Consider the following 14072-nt stretch of genomic DNA (forward strand, 5'->3'; position numbering starts at 1 on the left):
CATTCAATAAAGGAAATAAAGGATGGAGATTCTCCTCGTCTCTCCTTTGTTGCTAACGTATTTATAGAAACAATGACGTCTTCCTGCATATTGGAACATACTTACCACATAGGATAAAACCAAGATCATATGGTTAGAGAAAGGTAACATTAAATCAACTGGCATTTGAAGGGTAAAAAGGACTAGCCTTCAAGTTCACAAGACCTCTTCAAAAATCTTGCACTTAATTCCCTAGATCAGCTGTGTAACAATCTTTTCACTATAGACATGATCACTCCATAGCTTGCTACAGGTAACTTCTTAAGGCTCCATTCACAAGCATCCCAATGCAATTGTAAAAGCTTTTGCAACAACAACAAAATTCTATTTTCTCCACTCAAAATGTTTCCAATTGGGTAAGAAAACTACACGTGATACCACACCTCTGAGTAGGACTTCTAAACTGTGAAAAGTATGTACTGGTTTTGTGTAAGAGAAATATTAAATATTGATATATTACAATGTATGGAACTGTTTCATGTAAGTTATATGTTTTATAACATTTTTAAAGATGTGTGACAAGTTTATCCATGGAAAGTAGGTGAAGAAAATAAATCTGATTTAAGAAAGAACCAACTGAATTATCCAGTCTTACTCTCCTACCGTGTTGTGTTACATTCCTGTGGAACTAGTGTGACCTCTGCCAAATTTAAATATTCTACTTAAATTCTAAGTAGTAGGACAATAAAGGTCAAAACCTGCTTGACTAAAGCAGTCTTCACAGATTTTAAGACCTGCTTTCCTAATTCTGACTTGTTTCAAAAATTAAACCCTTAACCTTTGAGATAAAGAGTGAGCAACTTTTAGTTATTCTCATGGTAGCTTACTCTTGCACCATATTTTCTTAAATAATGCATTTATCCCGTTTTATTTGAAACTGATTTCCTTCTGGTCAGTAACAGACCTCCCCCATTTTTCTGCCTGAAGCTTGTGTTGCTTTTGCAAATGGTGTGTAAAGTTTGCTAGGAAAGCAAAGTTCCTTCCTTGGTCCTGAAAAAATTTGTCCTCCTTTAGGAGCTGTGAGGTACATTTTCCGGATTCTGAATGTAGCTTACATGCTTAAGTGACAGCATGGAATTTGTATCAGAAGAAGTAAGTTTGACTTTCACACCTTTGTATTATTTTTTCTCAAGTCTTAAAACCATTGCTGCAGTGCATAAAGCAAGTGGATGGATCAGCGAAGGGGCATCCCACCTAGTGGAAATCAGGTCCCTCCTCCTTGGCTTTAACTGCCTTTTTAAAATGGTCCTGCAGACCCATGGTTCAATATTAAAGATAGTTTTTAAAACTGTGTAGTAGAAAGCGTAACATTTGTGGTGAGATGTTCAGTCATCACTGATCACAGAATATTGGCAAGCCCTGTTGCCCATTACTCCAGTTGCTATGTATACACTGCACCACACCAACATCTCAACTGAAGTCACTCCTGCCATTATCGGGTACATTGAAAGTAGTTTAGTGTTCAACAGCATGTGTATTATTAGCAGTGTAACTATTACAAAAGAAACTCAACAAGGATTATAAAGCTTGTCAGATAAGCAGGACAGCAGAAAGCAGAGCTTAAAGGGACCTGCCACTGGTCATAGTGCAGTGGGACAGCCAGCAGGACCACTGTGGTTTGTACATACCACACTACAGGTACACCATTCACTCAGCTAGATGAGCTCTCTGTTCCAGTGCCACAGTGTAGCTATTTTTCCTATTGCAGTAGCATGCACTCTTACGAGGATAAAGAGTAGAGGTTTGTCCCCTTAACTGAGCTCCTTGGTGCTGTGACAATAGTAAGCCACCCTGATGACCTGCTCATATACAAAGGAAGAACATAAAAGCGAGATGTAAGACTCACCTCCTGAATGAGGAATACTAGGAAGTATTCAAATCAAGATTGTTACTGTTTTAATTTGAAACTGAATGAGCAGTTGTTGTGGTTTAACCCCAGCTGGCAACTAATACAGTATTGATACAAACATGATTGCTACTGTACTGCTTACCATAATGCTCTTTATTTCCACTCTCACCCTCCATGTGCCTTTCCAATACTCGGACATTCAGCTACTGAAGGTTTTTCTGTGCTTTTATATAATTTTTCCAAGTGTAATTCTTCATACAATTCTTCACAGTAGCATGTAAAATCTAAGTAAGCTTCTTTGCAATATAAGCTTACGATAAAGACTAGGCACTTGAATTCATGTAGGTTTTTTTCCAGCAAGGATAATCCAAGATGCCTTTTTGTTTTTCTCTCAGAAAAATGGCTGAAGACGCATCTTCTACTGCTTCCCACTGGGCTTTCAAAAACCAAAACTCCACAGAAGGATGAACAAATACATCCTGTATATTCAGCAGAGTTATTAAATGAAGAGCAATAATCACCATTTGTGCTTCTACATAAACTCCAACTTCTAAATAAACTCTGACTCAAGTTTGTTTTTACATATATTTAGATTTATTTGCTATACATCACTGTGACCTTATAGTACTTGAAATCCATTACAGGATTTTTTTTGTTGTTGTAATAATCAGTCTTAACTCCACAAAGACAATAATACTGCTGTGGAAGACCAAAGGGGAGAAAAGCCATTTCAATTTATTTACAGTTCTTTATTTTGTAAACATTTAGTCTACACATTGTACTAAGTTCTAATCAGGATAAAGAGCTATACATAGAGACAGGAAACAAAGCCCTGTATTTCTATTCATATTAAGCATTAGCATATTATAGATGAAACATCTGCCCTTTCTCATTCCCATAGCAGTAAGCTGTCTTCAAGTAAGTTTTTAAAACTTTCCAGAGATGTAAGTATTTTGAAATAATGTACAACTACATCTACTTAAGCCAACCCATTTGGCTTTTATTCCATTTCTAGAATAATTTAAAGTGCTATAAGCAACCCGTCGATCAACACTTCTCTATAATAACAAAACTACTTTGAACATTAATTTACAAGATAATATACAATGTTCATCTGAAAGAGCTGAAATCTCAGCACAAAGTCAGTCACTGTCACACTTAACAGCAATTTTTTTGTTTTGTTTTTTTTTTGTATTGTTTTGTTTTGCAGAACATAGAATAAAAGCTTTGAAACAAACAGTTTTGTTGAGCTGTTATTGCCACAATGGCTTATCATTTTTCCTACAAAAGTGGACAAGAGCTACTGGAACTGGATTCTAGCCTGTCATTTTTTTTTTGAGGTCACATGACAGTAAGTTTGCATATTCCACAAGTCTACTGAATTACAATATTGTCTACCTATAGTACACTATCTCATTTTAATCAGAGCTGGTGCTAACTGTAAATTTACAACATAGACCCACTGAAAAACATCACAACTATTTGTTTCTTTGGACAGGAATAAGCTATATTCTTGGAGTTGATGTGCTACACGGCTACAACAGTATAACAGGATATATCTGACACTTTATGTTGAAGAAAGATGCAGCTGTTTCTGTATTTTTAATGCCCTACTATAGCTACAAATTGTTCACCAAGTTCTGCTTGCTTTAGCCTTTTAATTTTGTGGAACTATCATATTATTCCCTTGCTATTTGATAAATCCTTGCCGCGTAGCTCAGTATTGTCAGTATTTGTCCCAAACCTGCAGATCATTAACAGCATGTGCAAAACACTCCTTAATACAACCAGCATGCAGCTAGAACACGTAGTAATTGACTTTTTTTTTTTTAATAAACATGAACAATAAACAAGACAAGTGGCACCGTCGACTTTGGGTATCTTCTAACTTCCAGCATATCTGTACTGGTATGTGCTAAGAAGGAATGCTAGGCTTCTCATCTCTTTGTGGCACCATAAGAACTAACCCATCATTGCTCTGGCCCAATCCCTGCAGTACTGCTGCCAAACACCCACACGCAGCTCTCTTCATACATTGGTTCAGAGAGGGCAGCTTCATTCATAGGTGTAATGTGAATACAAAAATAATAACCTATATTCAATGAAGCAGCCCCCTAGCAGGATTGCAGAAAGGGGTGTGTGTGGGCAACCTGGGAGGCAGCTGTAATGAGGATAAGAAATACTTTGTAGGCTGCAAGGTTTAAAGTAACTGATGTTAATTTTTAGTCCATGTGGTCTATATTTTGTAGAAGCATCTACAGGTTAGAAGAAGTTGGACAGTATATTACAGATGTGAGAGCACGAAAAAGGGTCTGCTATTTAAAAAAAAGAACTAGATGGCCACGCTGAAACTTACAAAAAACCCAGAAAGGTAAAATGGTGTGTTATATTGCTCCTAGGCATTTTTGAGCTGTACTGATTCATGTCAGGTTTGGGACAACACCCTGCAGAAATAATTAAATACTCATTCAAAAGCCCATATTTCTATGTCTTGAATAATGAAGTCTTCTCGCTTAGAAAGTGTATGATTCCCAAATGTTTTACATGAATGACTTCTTCCATGGTAGAGATCACCATCGAGCCAAAGAGCAAACTCCCCTCTGTAAGACAGACAACATATTAAAGCAAGACTGAGGGAGTAAGCATTAAACTTATGAATGTATCTTTCATTCAGCATTCAGGAACAAAGAGGAACTATGGAATTTTTTTTAACACGAGTACCTCATAGCTCTTGACAAATTTCAAGCTGCAGAGGTTTTTTTTTTTGCTATTTATTAATTTAGGAATGCCCCTCTTTCAGATACTCTGAAATAAAAAACTAACCAGAATTCCTCAGTTTTCATCTCCTTCCATATGTACTAAGAAAAAGGCATTACAGCACCCTTAAATGTGAAGAGAACGCTGATAAATACAGGAAATATCTCAGAAGCTTACGTATGTGCATGGGTGGGGGAGAAAGGGGTGACACAACGTATGATTTCTGAAGACAGTGGCATGTCTGGGGACGGGTGGTACAATTTCAGTTCAAGCCTCTTCAAGTTACACATAATTTTCACATTTGCATACCTTCAGAATCAGAATGTGTCAATTCTGAATATACCAAGACACACATGCAAGCAGAGCATGCAAGACGCCATAACCTTGGACGGCTGAAACTTCATGCCACACTATGCTGAAGACAAACCTCTCGTTTAAGTTTGCTCAATACAGGAAGCTGAAAACTTGACATACTAAATCTTTCTTGGCTGGAAGAGTCCTGAGCTATCAAACTGAAGTCAATTCCAAATTTTCTTTTCAAAGGTGTGCAGACATGCACACTTTCAACAGACTCTTAATCACAGAAAGAAATTATAACTTACCCTCCTCCACCAAAAGCAAGGGAGTCCATGTCTCCTTTAATGAAGAACATGTTGTCTCCTGTCCATTTGAAAACCTAGTAAAAAACCCAAAACCCAACCACAACAGATTAGCAAGTTAAAATACCTGAACTTTTCATTTGAATGGAAGAGAAACCAAGCATCAGTAAAGACAGACCAGGGGTGGCTAGAGGCCAGTTGAATGAAGTCAGCAAGTTTACACAGAAAATTCAGGGAAGAGATATATGCAGACAAAAATTTTCTTATGTTTTAAACTATTTAAAGTAAAACTCAAAGTTGAGCACTGAAAGTTCTACACAATGAGTAACAAAAAATACGCTTAGATTTTACTCCCTCTAAAAGAATGTAATTTGTAGAATTTAGACTAGTAGAAAAATCTTCAGTACAATGGAAGAGTTGGGTTGAGTAACTTTTTCCACTATGCAAACACTAGTGACTTACCATGCACGTAGCATTCTGTGAAAGAACTAGTATGATGACTTTTTTAGGCCAACTTCTAGAATTTTTCAGGTTATTTACTGTTAGATTTATTCAGTAAGTATTTTAAGATAATGCATATGGAGAGAAAAAAAGCAAAAGCATACAGTTATTACTACTTACCTCAAAATCTGGAGAAAAAGTGAACATGAAGGTCTCCCCAGTGCCATAAAAGCCATCACTCACTTTAAATGGTTCAGATGCTAGTGCGCCAAAAACCTGTAGGAAAAGGTATGCAAAGAAAGTACTTAATAAAACTACACAGCATCTGAGAATCTTTAGTGGTAACAACTGACAAACAGATCAGGTTGTAAATGTTGCCAGATTCGGAATTTGCTACAGGGTAAGCACCTGCATGGCATCATGGTTCCAAATGCATTAAGAGACGGTATGGTGTTCTGTGGTACAATAAAGTAAAACAAAAATGAAAAAGAAGGTAAGAGAACTCTTTCTAGAGAAAAAGTGAACAAAGTAAAAAAAAAACAACAAAGGGATAAGAACTGAACTCTGGAAATTCTCAGAAATAATGTATGTATTTTTAAAATTTCAAATCCAAAGGTTCTTGCTCCTCTCCCACTTCAACTAGGCTATTTTCAGCAATGCAAATTGCTGCATGCAATTTATTCATTCCAATACAAATATCAGGTAAGCACCAGTTACTGTCTTACAACAGACTTTAACTAAGCCTTGTCTGGGTAGTAAAGGTATTTATAATATTCAGGAACAAGAACATTACAAGAGTTGCTAAAGAGGTCTAAGGACTGATTACTGGATTTTTAAGTCTGTTTAAAGTAGAATTGATTTCTCAGGAACTAGAATAACCAGAAAAAACTCTGCATAGGTATGCAAAATCAAATATACATCAAAAAGTACAACCCTCCCAAAATAAGTATTTCTGTTGCTAGTAGGAAGCTGGTTTCAACATCTGCAAAAACAGGAATTAGTTGTTAATTTATTTTTAAATGACTGTCAAGAGCAGACACCAGGACTTCGTGTGTTCAGCACATGCCAGTAGATAGACAGATAGCCCATAACAATTGCTATGTAGAGATCTATAGATTTCTTGGGCACCTTTATTAGAGGATCTCCTAGATTTGACTACAGCAGGCAATTTAGGTGTCTTCAGATTCCAACTTTCAATTAGACAAGCAATAGGACAAAAGGTAACGGTCTTAAGCTGCGCCAGAGGAGGTTCAGACTGGATATTAGGAAAAAATTATTCACAGAGAGTAATCAGGTATTGGAACAGGCTGTCCAGGGGTGTGGTGGAGTCACCGTCCCTGGACATGTGCAAAAAACCATGTCTTGTCAGTCCCGGGATAATGGTTGGACTTGATGATCTTAAAGGTCTTTTCCAACCTAGTTGATTCTATGACTCTTTGTATACTACACGCTGGTGGCAAGACAACCCTATCAGAAAAAGGACATTCTCTTTCTGGGACAGAATCAGGTACTAGAAAATAGATATCTTAGAAATTAATCTTGACAAGCTTCGAGCTTTTTCTTTACAGAAGGAAAATCACCAAAGTACATTTACAAGGCTGCTGGGTCTGTTAAGAGATCATGTCTGTTGAATAGCCTTTATCTTCAAGAATAAATAGTAAATGAAGAAAAATTTCCCTTTCAAAGAACTTCTGGGAAAGAGTGCTCTACTAGCAAAAATTTAGAAGGTATTTTCTGTAATGTTCACCTGTTATTAGAACACTCAAGAGAGAATGTCTGCTATTCAAAGGGTGAGATGTGATCCACTTTCTGTAATTCACACCCCAGTCAAATGAGCATAGAGCACAACTAGAGACTCAAGGAACAAAAATTAATAATGTAGCAAAGATCCAATAACTTTTCAATGGGAGAGACATGGTGGTTGCAGCCACAGCATTTACCAAGAAGCACTGGCCGCAGCTGGCAATGACATTCCAACTCAACAACATCTTCCATCATCAGAAAGTTTTACAGACTACTTCTCATACTCTAAGTGCATTAAAAAAAAAGACTATTAAAAGAAAATTAAGTAATTGGGTATTATGAAACTCATGCACTGTGACAGTGAACATGTATCATTAAAGTATTTCCTAGAAACGCAGCCTGCCAGAGGATTGCTTGACAGCAAGACATGTTTTGAAAAGCCTCTACATAACTGCCAAGGAGAAAACCAGCCTCATACACACAGATTTATTTCATGTCGGATTGAAGTGTCAGCTACTACTTTATACTCCTTTTTTCTTGATGGGTCTCCTGCCTTCACACAAGCAATTTTCCTACCTGTCCATCACTGTCTTTGATAACCAACAGCACAGGTGTGTCTAGTCCCACCATTGTTCGATACAAAGTCTTCAAGCTCATGCCATGCTTTGCAGTACTGTAGACAAGGGTCCATGGATATCCAATGGTCCGTGGTGGAAGAGACTTTGTGAGCTGTTAACAAGATGATAACAATGCACTTAATGTAACGGGTAACAAGTTCTAGGGCAAAGGATGCTTGGTCTCCTGTTCTTGTGCCTTTGAAAGCAGTCAGCCTTAATCCAAACCTTCAATAAACACATTAAATGAGATGACTTTGGACTGGACAGCAAGAACTGCAGTGAAAGCCAAGCTGTGTTCAAGGAACAGTGAAATAAGAGTAAAGACACAGACTAGTATTGTCACAGTGTACTGAAAGTTCTGATAATAAAGAAAGCAACACTTTAGATACAAATTGTGTTGTCCTTCTGCACTTAAACACACACAAGTCTATGGGGCAAGATGGGATTCTGTCGTGGTTTAAGCCCAGCCGGCAACTGGGAACCATGCAGCCGCTTGCTCACTCCCCCCACCTCTTCCTTCCTCCCCCTGCTCCCGGAGGGATGGGGAGGAGAATCGGAGGAATGTAACTCCCACGGGTTGAGATAACAGCACTCCAGTAACTAAGGTATAATACAAACCACTACTGCTACCAATAATAATGGTAAGAGGAATAACAAGGGAAAAGGACACAACCGCTCACCACCCGCCGACCGACACCCAGCCCGACCCGAGCAGCGATCTGGGCCTTCCGGGTAACTCCCCCCAGTTTCTATACTGGGCATGACGTGCTGTGGTATGGAATACCCCTTTGGCCAGTCTGGGTCAGGTGTCCTGTCTCTGCTTCCTCCCGGCTTTCCCTCGTCCCTGGCAAAGCATGAGACTGAGAAATTCGTTGGTCAGAGTAAACAGTACTGAGCAACAACTAAAAACATCGGTGTTATCCGCGTTATTCCCAGACTGAAAGTCAAAAAACACAGCACTGCACCAGCTACTAAGAAGGAGAAAAAATGACTGCTGTAGCTGAACCCAGCACAGATCCACCCAAGGATTCTGAGGGAGCTGGCAGAAGTAGTCACAGATCCACTTTCCATCATTTATCAGCAGTCCTGGATAACCAGGGGGGTCCCAGTTGGCTGGAAATGAGCAAACGTGACACCCATCTACCAGAAAGGCCGGAAGGAAGATCCAGAGAACTACAGACCTGCCAGTCTGGCCTCAGTGCCAGGGAAGGTTATGGAGCACATCACCCCAAGTGCCATCAGTGGCACCTACAGGACAATCAGGTGGTCAGTCAGCAGGGGTTTATGAAAGGCAGGTCCTGCTTGGCTAACCTGATCTCCTTCTATGACAGGGTGACCTGCTTAGTGCATGAGCAAAAGGCTGTGGATGTTTTCTCCCAAGACTTTAGTAAAGCATTTGACAGCATTTTCCACAGCATTCTCCTGGAGAAACTGGCTGCTCAGAGCTTGGATGTATGCACTATTTACTGGGTAAAAACTGGCTGCATGGCCAAGCTGGAAGAGTGGTGGTGAATGGAGTTAAATCCAGCTAGCAGTTGGTCACAAGGGGCGTTCCCCAGGGCTCATTACTGGGGCCAGTTCTGTTTAATATCTTTATCAATGATCTGGATGAGGGGATCAAGCCTGGAGAAAAAGAGGTTCAGGGGAGACCTTACTGCTCTACATTTACCTGAAATCAGATTGTAGTGAGGTGGGTATCAGTCTCTTTTCCCCAGTAACATATAACAGGACAAGAGAAAACGGCCTCAACTTGCACTGGGGAAAGCTTAGGCTGGATATTAGGAAAAATTTCTTCCACAAAAGGGTTACCTAGCATTGGAACAGGCTGCCCAGGGAAGCATTGGAGTCACCATCCCTGGAGGTATTTAAAAGACATGTAGATGTGGCACTTAGGGATATGTTTTAGTGGCGGACTAGGTAGTGTTAGGTTAATGGTTTGACTTGATCTTAAAGGTCCTTTCCAAATGAAATGATTCTGTACTATTTAAGATCACACAAGGTCTTCCTACTAGTGTGTTTTACACTATGGTCAATGGCATTTGTGATACATCAATGTACAATACTAAAAAGTGACAGATTTAAGTTAATACCTTTTCAATTTGTTCTGGCTGTAATAATTCACTGGGATCGCTAAGATTTGGCCGGAATGCTTCAGGCTCCAGGTCTGTTTTGATATTTGTCTCCTGTTTTGAATTGATGTCTTCTCTTGTTGTTATCTACAAGAAGAACAATAAAGTAAGTACTTGCATTCTATTAGCAGGGAAGATAAATTTTGCAGGCTTAAAATCATGCAGTTGCTGATTTAGTTATGCAACTCCTTCAAAAGTTAAGAAATAGCTTAGATTTGATCTGAGCAAAATCTGCACTGCTTCCAATAGCAAGCCTGTGTTCAACTATATACTAACAATAAATTAGTCACCCACTCAGAAGAAACCTATGGTTTTATGCTAAAACAAGAAAATGAGTCCTCACACACAGCTGAAGGACTTAAAAGTGCTTTTCAGAGGTCAGCCTACAAAGTTCTTGCATTTTAATACTGACACAGCATTCACATTAAATCTAATTAACCCCCCCCAGACAGAAATTGAAAGTTCCCCACAGATATTTCTCAGTAGCTTCTCATTCAATACTCTTTTAAAGAGTACTTGTTTTCAGATATGTAGTAGACACGTGGAAAGACTGCTGTCAAGTATTTTGAGTAAACCATCTGAATGGAGCCTGAGGGATATTGCTGCTCCATAAGCTGATCTGCTGGAGTACTTACGAGAATCAAAAAAGAAAGAACTGAGAAGGTGGAGAAGGGGAAGCAGCAGTAATACTTATCCTACATTGTGAGCACTATGCACAAAGATCGTCTTATAGTTTAAAATATCTGCCCCATCCGTCTATCCTACCGAGTTGCTGCAGATCACCATAGTGGAGGGAGCAAAGGACCACAAAACTCATCAAATATCATACCTTCCTACCCCAGTCCACATTCACTGGCACTTTCAGGGTAAAGTGGACAACTAGACTAGCTAAGAGCCAAACAGGTTTCCTTCTATAAATCTTGCTGCAGGAGTATTTGAAACTTGCTGTGGGGACAGTGAAGTCTGACAGAGGAGGAGGACAAAGTGAAGGAAGTTAGTAACTTAAGCCACTGCAGCAAAACTTATTAAAATGTTGAGAGATTTGCTAAAGAAAAATAAAAGAACAAGTGCATGTGAATTTATCAGCCTGAACCAAGTTTCACTGAAAGTCAACAGATTGACCAAATTATTTAAACCCTGAATCCTGAGAATGTCAAGAAAATACCTGCCAAAACCACCTGCAAACTCCAAAATAACCACCAGTGTTTGCCATACACCTCATACTCTAAACATACAGAACACAACTATAGTATTTCAGAAAATCATCATGATAAACTTTGCCAAGCTCTTGTGAAGACAACTTTCTTAGCTTAAAAAAAAGTAAAGCCAAATCAAAGAAGACTCTGAAATACAGATAGGAATATTAAAACAAATATATCCACCCAAGCCAAAAAACAAGGATATCCCTTTCATCTCCCTCATAAACTACAACAAAGGTTATCACAAACTCCAAAGTATTGAAGTATATTCACACATATTGCCTAATTACAATATTAATTCTTAACTTGAGAAAAGGCATGCTTAATGGGTGAGTATTAAGCAAGCAAATAGCTCACTCCTTGCATTTTCCAATGGAAGGCAACAGGAATTTCCAATGCAAACTATGCACCAATTTCCATTTCACAACAACAAAAAAAAAAAAGTATATGCACTTATCCATACAGCTCCAAGTACAAAAAGATGGCCTACAGACTGCATCAGAGTGCTATCTCTATAAAACATGTTATTTCATTGTCCAACTCTTTTCCATGTTAAATGCCTTTCATCCATCATACACTATTGCTTCAACTCCATAAAAGTTCAGCATAGTTCAACTGTACAGCAAAAAGCTTATTCCCTTTCTTACTCTCTAATTCTGATTAAAGTGCACCATGCAAAACACGAATAATTTGGACTGAAGTGGTGTGGGGGAACTGTGGTTTTTTTGGTTGTTGTGTTTGTTTGTTGGATTTTTTTGCCTTTTTAAAGTTACTGTTACAGTAAAGCAACTTTCTTCGATGAAGAACACGGCTTTGTAGAAGTGGACAAAGACGTATGTCTGTTCAAAGGTATCTGTCTGGCAGAACACAGTTAAGTTTTGAAACTTGCAAATTTATTTCTCGCTAAACTTTGACAGAGCAGAATGACCCATAATCAGATTCCAGGGGCTTCAGAGGTTCATAACTGCCATGCAGTCTTACACCAAACACTCTCACATTGCCTCAGAGCAGAGAGTTTATAGGCTCCAGTTCATCATATAAGATTTTTCAAGCTGGCCTAAACCTTGAGTTTAGGCATTCCAGGTGAAAGGTATTTGGAAAGAGCTCTTGCACTCCTAGGGTATGAACACAAGGATTCCCTACCACCACTTGCCAGAAACAGGTTTTTTTATTCTCAAGTGGGAATTAACATCTTCTTGCAAAATTTCTGATGCTCCCATACATGTGCAGGTTTTGGGTTCATGCTCATTAATTTGTGCAAAACATTTACAACACATTTAAAAACATAGGAATACTGATTATTAAATAAGCAGAAATAAGAGAGTGAAGAAAACATCTTCTTACGTTATATAATAGGTAAAAACAAAGCCAAGATGAGAGTCAAAAAACAGAACTGTAAAGTTTTTACAGTTTAAGCAGCCAATTGCTACAGGAGAACAGAACACTCAGTGCTTCTAAGAAGTTCTAAGCCATGCTTTCCATCAGTAAGTTATGTGTGATGTACACAGCTAGTAACAATTGCATAGTTGTCAAAGAACTAAGAAACACCTAAAGAGAATGCAAACATCAGTTTAAGTCCATATCAGTAAACCTTCAAAAACCCAAACTGTTTTCAGAACAGTTAGTTCCATTACCAGCTTCACGTGTACGACCTCTGCTGTGTTGAACACTGTAGTTACCTGCTTGTATAATGGGAAGAATACTTACCTATTCCACAGAATTTGCGAAGCTTCGTACTTGTCAAGTACTGTGAGATTCTTGAAAGATTCCTATGTAAAATTAAACACCCATGCAAGAAGGTTTTGGATCCTTCACCTGTTTTGCATTCTTTTTAGGAAAGCTTCTATCTAACACAACACACCAGTCTAATGTGGCAGTTAAAAACACATCACTCCAAGTCAAGCAGTACTAAGAACAACTTTCCAAATTCTGACAGAAAATTCCTGTTTGAAAATGTTGAAGTAATAATTCCATCATGAAATTGTACAATTAAATACATCCAAAACAAAGGAATTTTCTGCTGGATCCTTGTAGTGCTGTAGATAAGACAAACCCACTGAGCGCGGGACTTGCCCTGATCAAAGACACTACAAAGAAAGATGTTTTAGTATCTGAAGATGGGGTTTAAACTACTGAAGAGGGCACCTGGAGACGTCTGCAGAGTGTGCGCAGTTCTTCGCTATTTAGAGCATCGATCCTGCGGTGATACTCAGCCACTGACACTACCTGAATATGGAGACAGGAAGACAATAATTCCACTGACAGTTGAAGAAAAGTAAAAAGGTAAGAAGGAAAAAAAGTGGGAAAAAGTAATGAAGGGAAAATGTGCAATGGTAACAAACAAACGAAAACTGCCAAAAGATGTTTCTTTCTGCAAGGACAATGCGCATGAAAGTGATTTTAGACGTATGAGTAGACACAGCAGAATTACAAATTAAACAGTAATGGCACTAGCAGTCAGATATCTAGGGTGAATATACAACTGACGTAGGAGCGCATAAAGTTACCAGTATTAGAATGCTAAATTAGAAGTCAATCAAGTTGCATGCCTTAATCCAAGCTCTTCAGCCCAAAGTCCTCCAAACACTCCTTACACCCAGATTAACAAATCCTGTGAACCTGGTTTGCTTTCCTGGACAAAGACTAGAAGCAAACCTCAGGCTTCTCAGCAGGTTCTGACTCTTCCATCTGGCAGTGAA

General features: G+C 38.7%; 1 protein-coding gene across 1 annotated transcript; it reads right to left on the minus strand.

The window, feature by feature from the left end:
* Positions 1–4163: 4163 nt before the first annotated feature.
* On the minus strand, positions 4164–13599 carry LOC104401138 (oxidation resistance protein 1-like; the record flags this gene model as incomplete). Its single annotated transcript, XM_010009491.1, has 6 exons — positions 4164–4488; positions 5248–5321; positions 5866–5961; positions 8005–8157; positions 10136–10261; positions 13519–13599. Coding segments are annotated over 6 exons (666 nt in total), but the record flags the coding sequence as incomplete, so codon positions are not given.
* Positions 13600–14072: the final 473 nt, after the last annotated feature.

This window comes from Nestor notabilis, unplaced genomic scaffold (genome assembly GCF_000696875.1).
Source record: "Nestor notabilis isolate BGI_N333 unplaced genomic scaffold, ASM69687v1 scaffold13312, whole genome shotgun sequence".
Taxonomy (NCBI): Eukaryota; Metazoa; Chordata; class Aves; order Psittaciformes; family Psittacidae; genus Nestor; species Nestor notabilis.